Source organism: Scomber scombrus, chromosome 9 (genome assembly GCF_963691925.1).
Source record: "Scomber scombrus chromosome 9, fScoSco1.1, whole genome shotgun sequence".
Taxonomy (NCBI): domain Eukaryota; kingdom Metazoa; phylum Chordata; class Actinopteri; order Scombriformes; family Scombridae; genus Scomber; species Scomber scombrus.
Window position 1 is genome coordinate 29,565,917 of NC_084978.1, and position 14,221 is coordinate 29,580,137.

The following is a 14,221-nucleotide window of genomic DNA, read 5'->3' on the forward strand; positions in this document are numbered from 1 at the left end:
TTGCACCTAGAGCCAATGACGATGCCAAAAGTAATAAAAAGCTGTTCTTCTCATCTGGAATTTGCAGCAGTGTTTTGGACAAAACGTAACCTGCAGTTAATCACCAAAAATAAGGTATGACAGCTCTAGGGCTGGCTCATTTTTGGCTTTCAGTACCAAAGCCAAAAAACAAACCCAACTTTTATTGATTGTATTTCTTTTTACAAAATGTTTTAAATCAACAGCAATAGCCATTGTAGTTGTACATGTACAGTCAATCCTTCTTTCTGTAAAATAAACTAAAATGGTCAGAAATCTAATTTAAATCAGGTAAATTGACTCTCTGATCAAAGAATAAGTATAAAGACTACCAGTCTGTGCACATGATACCAGCTCTCTGTACTTGACTTGGTTTTCAATACTTGCTGCTGTAAACACATTTCCATTGGTAACAAAAAGCATTTGGGAGCTGTTTTCATCCTCTTTGGGCATCCAGTAAAAACTGCAGTGTCGACTGTTTCTTGGCACGAAACTCAACATTCCCAGTTCAGCATCAACAGTGCAGATATTAAGAAGCGGTTAATGGTTTGCAGTTCTTTTTTTTAGTGGCATACTGCATTCCTCAATAGTATTGTATTGTTGACTGTAGGTATGCCACTGCTGTTCCTCTGATAATAGCATAATAAACTTGACACTCATTTTCCACTGACAGATGACACTGCCGACTGGCATACCAATTCTTACTGACCAGTGCTAATAATTGGTACATTCCATTGGCGTAAATACTCTACCTCAACCAGAACCGGTCAAGGCAGATTGTCGTCCACCTAGAGTCCAGTTCTGCTTGAGGTTTCTTGCCGTTAAAGGGGAGTTTTTCCTTGCCGTTGTCGCCAAGTGCTACTCATGTGGGAATGTTGGGTCTCTTTAAATTAAATTAAAGAGTACAGTCTAGACCTGCTCTATGTATAAAGTGCCTTGAGATGACTTTTGTTGTGATTTGGCGCTATGCAAGTAAAGATTGATTGATTGTTTGGCGATGATGCCCGTCTCGTTGTGGCAGCATATACACATTTCTGCTGATTTCTTTTTTTGAGTACTAACATGTACATTTGACATAATTCTCTTTGAAATACAGCTAGTATTAATGCTCAATATTTAACTGACATGCTACTGGAGCTAATGTAGCCCCGCTAGCTTTGCTACCAAAGTAATTACCACAGAATAATACAAGACCAGTGGCTATTTGTGGCCACTACATTATTGATTTAATGCTGACGGTCTGTTGACAAGATAGATCTACTGACTGGCTTTTCTTTTTTGACTTTTCACCTGTGAACTATGTGGGAATCATTGGTAGGCTTTTAGATGGTACTGCAGTCCACCTTTCCTCAGACAAATTTTCACAGTACCTGCTCTGAGGTGTATGAAATCTGCAAAAGTATCTAGAAAAGATGCTGACTTTTCCAGACACTGAGAAGATCAATCCATTAGCACATCGTTGTCAACAGTCTACAGTCCTCAGTTACACTCACAGTTCTGATATCTGTGTGAGAGAGGGCGTGTGAATGTTTGTGTAATGTATGTGTAATACTCTCAGGAAGATGACTGTGTGTTTTTATGTATGCGTTTGTGTATAATGTCTTCATTAAGCTAACCGTTTCTCACTTGCTCTCTCTTAAGTGAAATGTCTTGTGATAAAGGCGGCATTAGAGACTCTCACTATTCCCAAAAGACATTTTCCATTTCAGCCTTAAATGTAGAATGAAATAATCTAGTCACTGTGTGTGTGTGTGTGTGTGTGAGCGAGTGTGTGTGTGTGTGTGTGTGTAGCCAGGTGGAGAGCTATATTAACTTGTCAGGGGAGACAATGGAGACATCTCCAAAGCCTTTTTCACCTCCTCGTACTCTCATCACCTCTCCTTCCTTCTCCCTTCTTCTTCTGCTTTCACTTCCTCCTCCTTTTACTCCTTTTCTCCTCCGGGTGTGTGTGTGTGTGATGGTTAACCTGCCCCTCCCCTCTCTGCCATACACCTGACTTATGGCTGCGCATTAATAATTTGCCAGACCTTGGCAGGCTGAGTGTACATTAGCATATAAATAGCAGATGCACTGAGTGCCCATCACAGTCGACTACATTTAATTTTTGGTTTATAAGATTGAATGGGTTTTTAAACGCAGCGCCATCAAACTTGCCAAGAGACAAATGAAGTCAGGGGAGCAGTTGTCCGAGGCGGCGCCCTCACATCATTTTTATAAAGGATAAGAGTCTTATTTAGGGGAGAGGAGGGGGAGGAGAGACGGCTGGATGCTATAGAAGCTGAATAAGCAAGACACCTGTGGAAGCAACAGCATACTGAAGTTCCTAATCTGATTCTGACATTAATTTTTACTCCAGGTTGACAATCTTCGTCTCTGCTGAATGTACGCTGTATGAGCACAAGTATGTGGAAAGCTATAGTTGAAGATTATTCTAAAACCACAGGCATTATTCTGCAGCTAGAACCTCCACTCTTCTGAGAAACCTTTTCACCCGCTGTTGGAACTTGGCTGCAGGGATTTATCCAAGTGAGGTCCAACCCTGATGTTGGTTGATATGGCCTGGCTGACAGTCAAGGTTCCCATTTCAAAGGTGTTCAATGGGGTTGAGGTCAGGACGGGGAATTGTCACGTCAAAACAAACAACAAATAAAAACAGTTGAAGCAAAGTCGGAAGCTGGCTGTCGACTAAAATATCATAGTACTACCATGGGTCCATTACTTTCACATTTTCTAACAAATAAAAACAGTTGAACCAAAGTCGGAATCTGGCTATTGTCTAACATATCATTGTAATACCGTGGAACCATTACTTACATTTCTATAAGCTGGCTGCGGACAGTACTACTTTGCAATGCGTCAAAGTCGGAGGACCAAACCATCTGCAGCTTAATTTCTGGCCGGTCATGTCCCATAAAGAGCCAACAGTCTGCAGGTTTACGTGTCGGCCCCTCATGCCATATGATTAACTATCGCACGTAGCTGATTTATCGTCTAGTCGATCGACAGAAAACGAATCACCAACAGTTTCAATAACGGATTAATCATTTATCAAGCACAGACATTTCCAGCTAGTCAAATGGTAGAATTTGCTGCTTTTCTTTGTTTTATGTGATTTGTAAATGAAATATATTTTTAGTTTTAGATTGTTTGTTGGATTAAACAAGTTATCTGAAGACCTGGACTCTGGAACTTACAGTTTGACCTTTTACAGGTTAAATGATTGATCAGAAAGGTGATGAACAGATAGTAACAACTGTATTTTTTCGGTCTTACTGATGTGTAGTAGTAAATAGACATTGCTCCACCATCTATTGAACTTGTGTACTTGCCCACATAACATATGGGCCTGACTTTAGCAACCGCTTCCAACTCATCTCTTCTTTATTTAGCTGCTAAAGAACTACTTATTTTTCTTTCCCCCCCCCCACTATTTCCCCCTTTTATAGGAACCTCCTTTATTTTATCTGGGGGTAAACATTGCCATTACAGTAACACATAGCCCTGCTTTACTCAAACAACATTTTTATTTATTTATTCTCCTCTGTTCAAGAACTCTTTATTTCTATCCGGGCCTGTTTTTTTTTTATGTTAAAGTTACCAATATTTGTTTTGTCTCTTTTCCTATTACAATGACACATGGCCCTGCTTTTACTTAAACCATCACTTCTAATTTGTCTGGTAAATCTCGAGTTTCGGTTAAAAGAAGCCGTTTTTTATCTTCTCCCGGGAGAGGGAGGGGGGCGGGGTGGTGGGGTGGTGGTGTGGGGTGGTGGTGGGGGGGACTCTGCACTACTGTGTGATTTTCTCCTCGAGTGTGTCCCGGAGAATAAACCAAAGCTCTGTTAAAATGCAAAGCAGCCCCCCCCATGCAGCCATGTGAGGGGGAATAGAGGCCATATTTTAGCCGCGCTCCCCCCGTCAGCAAAATGTTTCTGGAGGAAAAGCTAATTCTACTGCGAGACTTACAGCTCTGCCAGGCCGGGCCGACAGCACCCGATGCTATCAGGATTAAATTAAGGTGAATTAGAGACAAAGAGGGAGAAAGAGGGGGAAAAGGGATGATGTTAGGGCAGGATTTTCCTCGAGCTGGGTGATCACTTCTTAGTCTCAGGTCATTGATCAGAACAGAATAAACCAGCCGGGATTAAAGCAGACAAGCACACAACCTATAGAGACTATATTTGTGTGGATGTATGCGTGCGCGTACGTGCGGCGAGTGTGAATCCATTGTTGCTCAAGGAGGGATGAATAAGCGCAGCGGCCGAGTGGAGTAATGGAGAAAGTTTGGTTCGGTGTTTAAAATGTTACACTTGAGTTTAACGGCGTTCTCTGGGCTTTTCTTGAAGAAATAAATAAGATCAAGCCTCGGCAGTATCTTACTCTTCAGGTTCACTCTGTGCCACGACGTCTTCTCTCAGATTAAAAGGATCATTTGTAGCAATAACAGCTCTGTTCTACCTGGCTACCTTTTACTCTCTGCAGTGTTACATCTTTACACAGATTGAAGTCACAGTATTTTTGATAGGGGAATTCACTTCAATGTACTTTACACAGTTTACTGTATTCTTTACATTGTATATTTATACTGGATTCTTCACTGTATTACAATACATTTGGGGTCAGTTATGAAATTATGAAAATAAGACATGCAGGTTTTATAATTATATTTATAATGGTAGTTTCCAGGTGAATTGGAAACTAAAGACTCTCAGTATTCCAAAACTGACAAAGACCCAGACAGAAAAGATGCGCACAGATTTGAGGATACCACATTGGGGGGTCTGTGTTGGTCTATGCATTCACACATGTTCAGTCATTGCTCGTAATTTATGCAGTCAGCTTGCCGCCATGAGCAAGATACTAAACTGGATCCAGAAGCAGAAAGTATGATGTCAAGTCAGGTGTCTTGAATCGGAGGTTAGGGGAATTGGAGACTCAAGTCTTGTCTGTTTATGGATAGATAGATAGATAGATAGATAGATAGATAGATAGATAGATAGATAGATAGATAGATAGATAGATAGATAGATAGATAGATAGATAGATAGATAGATAGATAGATAGATAGATAGATAGATAGATAGATAGATAGATAGATAGATAGATAGATAGATTGTTGATCCTTTACAGGAAATTGCTTGGTTCACAGCAGCTCCATCTACACTTAAGCGTGATTTATGCTTCTGCGTCGGAACGACGGCGTAGCTACGCCGGTGCCCTGACGCCGTCGTTGACCTTTCATAGTTCTGCGTCGAGGGAACGCGTTGCTCTGCAATTCACTTCCATGCCGCTAGGGGGTGTGTGTGGTTTCAGAGGAGTCATATCCTCCGGTCCATCCGGTCACAGTAGCATGGTTTTTTTGTTTTTTGTTGGTCACAGTAGCATGTAGCATTGTGCTATGTGCGTTATGTGCGCTAATAACAAAAAACACATACCTTTTGTTCATTATTAATAACAATGGCGGTGTTGCAGGAAGAAAGATCGGAAAAAGCAACTGCCGGAGGAACTGACGTTTTGAGCGTACCAATCACAACCCTTGCGGTCCGCGTTGCCGTGACGCGTAGTTAGGATTTTTTGGAGGTCCACGTCAGGCTACGGCGTAGGAGTCCGCTTCGACGCAGAGAGCTCTGCGTAGCTACGCCGTCGTTCCGACGCAGAAGTATAAATTAGGCTTTAAGATAGCCACACATAACATCACATAGAAACTCATCTCTAATTATCCAATGGAGAAAACAAACAAAAATGTATTACTAAAAATACCCAAAAGTTGTACCAATAAAACAAATATAAGTATATGTAATAAATAATAATTAAAAAGTGACAGTAAAGGTGCACTGCAGTATCTAAAAAAATATCCAAAAGTTATAACACCTGTGTACACAGCACACAGTCTAGAATAAGACCAGAGTCTGATGGCAGGAGAGACTTTCTGCAGTGTTCAACCCTGCACCTCACTGTTATCAGCATGTGACTGAAGGTGCTCTGCTGAACCCCCTCCAGGGCATGTTGAACAGCATATGAAAGTATGAAACCTAGGAACTGAAGCGGCTACATTCTGCAAGCTTTCCAAAAGGGACAATCCACCAAATCACACCCTTTTTCAATTTTTTTTTCTTTTTTCTTTTTTCAACACCTTTTCCTTTTAAATGGACGACACAATAATTCGTTTCAAGTTGACCTCTGCTTTAAATGGATGGATTGACTAGAAATGTGCTGTATCCCATCAGCCAGATCACCATCACTACATTCTCCTTATTAAGAATTAGTTTTGGTCATGTAAAGTTAGGCCAGTTTATTGAATCATGAACAAATAAACCACATGCTTCCTTTTCAATGAACTATCTGATTATAATGAGTGATTTAAGATGAGATTCCTTTACATGAAGTGTTTACATTATTATATTAAAGTCACATTGAATTTTTAACTTTAAAGGAGCGTAAACGTATAAAAGATGTTAAATACTTTATTATGAAAGTCTCTTTATTTGTAGGTTTCCTGAACGAGGTCTAACTTCTCTCCCTCTTAGACCACCCACCACCTCACTGCCATCATGTTTACATTAATGACTACTAATTAGGCTTTAATTGTTTAGTTGCTGCTTAACTGTAATATGAAGTGTTTTAATTGGTCTCTGCTGCATCAGGAGGTGTGTTCAGGGTTGTAGCACGGTTTACTGACTCTGTCCCTGGGTTCAGTGGTGTGTGTGTGTGTGTGTGTGTGTGTGTGTGTGTGTGGGGGGGGGGGGGGGGTGTTGTAGGAATCATCTAAGGACTCATCATTTGTAAACTAATTTTAAAATTCTAATGGGCTTTATCAGCAGTAACACAGACACACACACACACACACACACACACACACACACACACACACACACACACACACACACACACACACACACACACACACACACAGGTATTACACACTAATGAAAAAGAGGCCTTTGGGAATAAGAGGTTAGTTTAACGTCAGGTTTTACTGCTCCTCATAACCCTAATCACTGTGATTATTATGCTAGCGGGGCTCGTGTGCGCGTGTGTGTGTCTGTGTCCTCAGCTGTTAAAGGCATAGCTGTCACCACTCATACACACTAACACACACATACACTCTTGTGTTATGGAAATGACCCCTGTGTGAATAGGAGTGTTGTGTTCTGCATTGTAGCCCAGCCAATGGCTAACAACCTCACCGGGAAATTAAAAACCATAAATTCTACTTAGAGCTGATAGCAGCTCATCACACACACACACACACACACACACACACACACACACACACACACACACACACACACACACACACACACACACACACACACACACACACACACACACACACACACACACACACACAATCATTGTCATCCCTTTCTCCCCCAAGCCAAAGAGATCACACAACCATGAGAAGGAGAGTAAAGGAATGAGAGAGAAACTGGACTTTAATAATCATTATTTCAATAAGTGTAGTTTAACTGATGCAGTGTTTAGTAGTGTTCAGTATATCAACGTGTGTAGTTAGTGCATTAAAAGACAATACTGTAGTTGATAATATACATTTGACTTATTGTAGAGAAACTCAAAACCCGATATATCTTTTTCCTCTGTGTGATAGAGCTCCATTGTTGTCTAAAAAACAATAAAAACCCATCAGAGAGCCACACTGATACACCGGGTGACATTTAACTTCATTAAAATGAACACACACACTGTTTTGACTCAATCACACACACACACACACCCCATCCTGCTGCTAGAAATACTCATTCGAACACCGAACGTGGATTCATCCACCGCTGAAAATAGTCCCTAAAAAAACAAGACATTTGAAGATGTACTCTTGGCCTTTGGGAAACATTTTGCACCTTTTTTGGAAATTTTTAAGACCAAATAACTAATCAATTAATGAAGAAATGATTAGCAAGCTTCATGTATCCTAGGCTGCATCTTACATCCTGACTGTGAACACTTTTTAAAGTTGTGCTTTACTTCTTATTCCTCAGCTTAAAGCTTCTTCAGACGCAGAGGACAGTGATGATGATGATGGTGATTTTGACGAAGTTCCGGAGAAAGAAGGATATGAGCCACACATTCCTGAGCATCTCCGAGCTGAGTATGGTTAGTTTAACTACACACACACACACACACACACATGCACACATATGCCCGTGCACTGCTCCGACCTACGCACACGTGCATAAATAGTGAGGTCAAGCTACAAAAGAAGACCTGCTGCTGCCGTAATCTTTTAAGATCCACACACACATTCAACAAACAAACACACACACGCGCACAGACGCACTTCAAACGCGTTCAGCTGGTTAAGAGCATCTAAAGGACTTCTTAAACGAGTTTATTTGTACAACCGCGGTTAAAGACGTGTGTGTCTGTGTGTTCAAAAAGGCCCGAGACACTAAAGAGAAAGCCACAGAGAGGCTAACGCGGTCCGATATCTAGTCTGGTGATGTCTGATATGATGATGACGTTAGTGAGGCCTTAGGACACACAGCTGACCAGATAACAAGCAGGAATTAAAACATACAGACTCCCCTCTCATTATCCTTGGAGATTTGAACAGAACCTCAGCTATGAACTGCCAAAAAACAAAGAATATATATTACACATTCCACCAGAGATGGAAAACATACTGATTCCACAATCCTAGTCGTCATTTCACTGTTTTTCATGAAAAGGTGAATGTAAGATTTTAATTAGACTGATGGCTCTAATGGTTATACAATAAACCCCACACTTCCATAAAGTTATAAAATACATTTCCATCATTATTATATATGTTATATTTTCATGTCTGAGGTAAAATAGGACATGATATTGTGTGATAGGAGATGTTTAGTGGTGTAAAAGCTAAAAAATACACTCTCTCTGCTCTCTGACACATGAATCAAGGTTTAATCACACATTTATTGATCAGTCAGATCCACTATTGATACTTTCTAAACACATCTGTGGCTCAAAGTTTGGTATAAACACTTTTTATGAGGGGATTTTTAGACAAGGGGATTCAAAAGTGACCCAGAACATACTGTGAGGGTGTAGAATAGGAACAGTATGTAAGGGTTAATAACAGCTGTCTTGTTTTTTCACTCAAATAACTTGAAGCAAAAACCGAGCACAGCCAAGCAAAGCCCAATGGGTGTGTTCATCCACTCTGGCTGATGTTTTAGTATAGGACAGATGTTGATAGTCACCAGCATACCCAGTGATAACAACCCCATAAATACCTATACAGCTTTACCAGGGTCAGTGGACTAGCCCTGTTTCAAGTGCAGGGTTGCAGCTTCTCTTACGTATATATATATATATATATATATATATATGTTTTATTTTGGTCTGATATGGAGCGCAGCACTACGTTATAATGGAGACAGGTATTTTCTTCTCCCCCTGCGTATCTTTGATGGAGTTGATCCTGTCAAGTCATCCATTTACCTTCACCACAGAGTCTCCACTGTGACTATATGAATAGATGTGAATAGGCCGTTACAGTACTGTCTCCTCCTGCACCGTGCTTGTATTGGACTTGTATAGATCTTGTCTAGCCTGCGGGCAGCACGGTAGGTCAGAGGTCAAATGTTCAGGTCATTAAACAACTGCCTACTCATCTTATTGCTATGTCAGCTCCACAACAACATGTTCTTTTCCTAAATATTAAAATGAATCTGAATGCTGTTAATATGATTATTAGAAGCTTCAGGCAACAGTAAACAGTAAAGCTGTGAAGGTGTTGCTCTGTCAGCCATATTCAAAGCATCCCATCATCACTCATATGGATTCATATGTGAACTTCTCTGTGTTAATGACGCCATAACCAGAGCGCGTTATGTCCACGCCGCTGATATTGCTAAGTCAGCCATGTTGTTTGTGGCTGCGAGGTGCCCTTTGACCCCCCCCCCCCCCACCCCCCCAGCAGCCTCCTGAGTCATTACATTACAACTGAGCCTCTCCTTTTACCTGCGATCCCATTCCTCTCTCCTCCCACCTCCCTCCATTACTAATCAATTAGACGCTAAAGTAATTAGATTGTATCTGATATGCCCAAAACAGCTGCTGTGTGTGTTTGTGTGTGTGTGTGTGTGTGTGTGTCAGGGTGATTAGTGGCTGGCTAGGTAATGATCTACAGGGGCCATACCAAATTAACAATGCAACCTCTCTAATGAGCCCCTATTAGCCTTGCACCCAGATTTTTACCACCCACACACACACACACACACACACACACACACACACACACACACACACACACACACACACACACACACACACACACACACACACACACACACACACACACACACACACACACACACAAGCTTGAAATATAAAGAAATACCTTTACAAATGAGCACTTAAAGTCAAGTAATGTACTGTATATCCCTGGCTTTCTTTTCCGTATGAATCCTTCAGTCACTGTTCACATTTGAACTTTATCTAAAGAGAGAAGGCTTGTTTTGTTTCTGTTAACAAATCTCATAAAATTACAAAAAGAACAACATGAGTAATTATTTAGAGATGTTAATCCATCTCTCAATACTTTCTGGTTTCACTACTCTGCCATGTGACTAAAGCAGGAGTTAACTGTGTATTGTTGAGGACTATTTTCAGCAGTGGAACAATACACATTAGGTGAGCTGTACTCTGTCGTAAAAGGTATTGAAAGTCATCCAGGATCATGTACAATCCTTAATGATAATGAGAGAAATGTTGAGCACCGAGCAAATATTTACATTCACGTGTGCAAATAAAATAGCTTAGTCAGCGTTTATTTCAACAGAAATGACTTGATTTAATTGGAATTGTGTTAATCCATGGATGTTTTAGTAAATCATACGGACAGTATAAACTGCTTCAAAGTAAAGTAGTAACTAGTCTTATATTTGATCTCATTACAAACATGGAGAAAAGAACATTATCAATATGAAAGGAATCAGAAGGACAAACACAGAGTTTATGAAGTTTGATATTTTTGTCTTATTTAGTTTTTCATTTCTATACATTTCCTCTCATCTTCATTTCCTTCCTTTCCATTGAGAGAAAGCCATTCAGGCTCTGCTCTGCTCCTTCTTCCATTTCCTCTCTTCCTCTTCCTCTCTCTCTCTCTCTCTCTCTCTCTCTCTCTGTCTCTCTCTCTCTCTCTCTCTTCTCTCTTCTCTCTTTCCTCGCCTCTGTCCTGTTCTGTCATTCTGATTATCAGCCCTCTTATCCCTCTCTCTGCTGTCAGGACACTATCTCTCTCTTTCTCAAATTAACATTTTAATTACAGGCCCTGCTTAACCCGGGAAAATCAATACCTCTTTCCGCCTTTCCTCTCTCTCTTTCTCTCTCTCGCTCAAACCCCCTTAACCCCCTTTTTTCTCTCTCTTTCTCTAACAACCACACGCAAACACACACACACACACACACACACACACACACGCACAACTATACACATTTCCTCCCATTGATCTGTGCGTCTTAACATCCACAACATCCATACAAACCTCTGCCATTTGGCGGCTTGAAAAGAGCAGATTGAGTCTGTATTTCACCACCTGATGGAGAGAGAGAGAGAGAGAGGGAGAGAAGGAGGGATGATGGAGGAGGAGGAGAAGGTGGGGCGAGGTTGGGGGAACAGACAATCACTTGACCATTGACATATGGTTGAACAGTTAAAACATTATTGCGACTACATTTTTATATGTTTGGTTCACTCTTGCCTCTCTCTTCAGCTTCCAGCATTGTTAGCTGTCGGCTAACCTTTACCACTTTTTAATGTAATAAAATGTTGTTTTTACAGCTTGTTGCACTGCCCCCAAGTGGCCAAAAATATTAAAGTACTTTTAAGTTCATTGATTTATTATTTTGTTGATCTAAAAGCAGATCTAAAATGATGACACTGTGAAGAATTACAATATGCGTAGGTCTAATAGTATCCCAAGAAAAGTCTGTATACCGTAAGTATTGATTGTAAGTATTGTTCAGATTGATACATATTCAAAAACATTAACACTGATGTAAAACAGAGAAAATCAGCAAATCCTCACCAACACATATTTGTCATTTTTGCTTATAAAATAACAATTAACAACTATCAAAATTGTTGTCAAATTTCAGTGAATGGAATAATCAGTCAATAAAGTAACTGGCTAACTGTGTCAGCATCAGATCATGGTGTGGGTTCAAATTATCACTTGAAACGTGGTTTATACCTCCAAAATGACGCAGCATTTGTTGTCATGGTAACGGCTAACACTACACGTTACAGTTTAAAAAAATAAAATAAAAAATCCAACTTGTGGCTGGAAACAGAAACAACAGTTGTTTCCTTGAGCAACATAGCCATCCACCCTACACGGCTCCTTCTAATGAGGCAAAATCATCTCATCAAGTCATCTTATATAGATATATTATACAGATGTTATGAACTGCAGCACTTCTACTGCAGCTGCTACATTCCACTAATGTAACTGTAGGTTGTTTGTTGTTAACAGGCTGACTATTTAAGGTGTCAGAATTCTGCTGTTTGTTTGCTTTCTTACATCTGAGACACACATCTGTGTGACAGTGGATCCACACTTCACTTTAACACACTACCTGACCATGAATTCAATGCCAGTAGATCTCTTATAAAGACTAGTTTCTTAGTTGAATTTAAAACCAGGTAGGTATTTCACACATAGGTTTTCTTCTTGTTCTCGTTCAGACAGAAATCAGCTGGTTTGATTTTCTTGTGTTTTAATTGTCTTTTTCTTTAATGCAAATAGGCTATTACTGTCCAATTAGAAAAAGCAAGAATTCAAAAGCTGCATGTATAGTGTGGATCATCTCCATGGTGCAGCAGAGCAGTGAGTGAATCTAATAATGCCAGGGATCAGCATGTTGAAGGCTCTCAGCTTACTGCTCCCCTCTCATCTCACCTGCTCTCTGTGTGTGTGTGTGTGTGTGTGTGTGTGTGTGTGTGTGTGTGTGTGTGTGTGTGTGTGTGTGTGTGTGTGGACTTAAGTCCTTCTCAAACCCCGGAGACCCTGGTTGACCCAGAGTTTGACCACACACACACACACATACACACACACACACACACACTTGTTTGAGAGGTTTTGAGGACATATTGCTGCTGTTCTCTCTTCATTGTGTTTGGACTGTTTTATGGTCTGTCATTACTAGTGTATACTACTGTATGCAGTGACCTGGCTCTTTGGATAATAATGGACCTCAAACATATTCCCTCTTAGTTTCATTCATATCTAAGAGTTGTTCTTATTTGGTTAGTACTCATGGTTTCTGGGATTCACCATTGTCTTCTTATTTTTGCTCTTTCATTTTATGAATTTTAAAATTTAAAATTTGTGGTCTAAGGACATTCTATTGGTCAATTCATCCCAATTATGTCTATAATAACTTTACTTAACAGTATGTTACCTTAACAGAAATGGAAGAGAAAACATAAAAGAGATGTAAGAGAGTGTTGCTGCATGAGGCCCAACATCTGTCTATTGGTGATCAGGTCCAGATGAAAAGACACTATCATATAAGTGGAATGACTGTGGTGATTGGTGGATTTTTCCTCTAGCGCCACCATGAGTTTGAGATTTGTGTTTTTCAGTGAAATCAACAGTTTGAACTGTTGAAAGTGTTGCTATGAAATTAAACTCATGCATTCGTGTCCTAATGATGAATGGTTGTAACTTTGGGAACTAACAGCATCATGGGGTCAAAGTTTTAATATGTCCTCCACTCTGACTGAACTATTTAATATCTTTAACATTCATATCTTAACTTCCTCTCGTCTTTGTCGACAGGTTTGGATCCCTCTCCTTCTACCTCAGCAGCGCCCGTCCCAAAAAAGACTCCTGCTAAAAGACCTGCTGCTCCTCCAGCCCGGCCTCCGTCCTCCTCTTCCTCCTCTTTCCCCAGCAGGAGACTGAAGAGACTGATAGAACAGGAGGAAGAGGACCCAACCTGTGCTGCCGCCACGCTGCGCCTCCTCAGACATAAGGTCCATCTGCCAGCAGAACCAGCACAGTCCAGGTAGCAAGTCCTCTACTGACATCACTCCCAACACCTTAAACCTCCACTCACCTTCCTTTATTAAACAGTCACATTTGGAGCGCCTTGGTAGCTCCAAATTGTCCCGGTTTCCTGTCAGCCTCTTTGCCTCCCACTGTTAAATTAAAAGGAGCAAAAACAGAAAAATTCCCCAAAACCTACTGTA

The 14,221-nt window shown here is 40.6% G+C and overlaps 1 protein-coding gene across 4 annotated transcripts in view; it reads left to right on the forward strand.

Annotated features, from left to right (window-relative positions):
- The window catches only part of uvssa (UV-stimulated scaffold protein A), a 36,010-nt gene that overhangs the window by 11,924 nt on the left and 9,865 nt on the right, over positions 1–14,221 (forward strand). For all 4 annotated transcript variants that reach the window (XM_062425786.1, XM_062425787.1, XM_062425785.1 and 1 more), the window contains 2 exons: positions 8,016–8,130; positions 13,809–14,037. In XM_062425786.1, the coding sequence (XP_062281770.1) occupies positions 8,016–8,130; positions 13,809–14,037 (344 nt within the window). The remainder of the gene's footprint in view (positions 1–8,015; positions 8,131–13,808; positions 14,038–14,221) is intronic.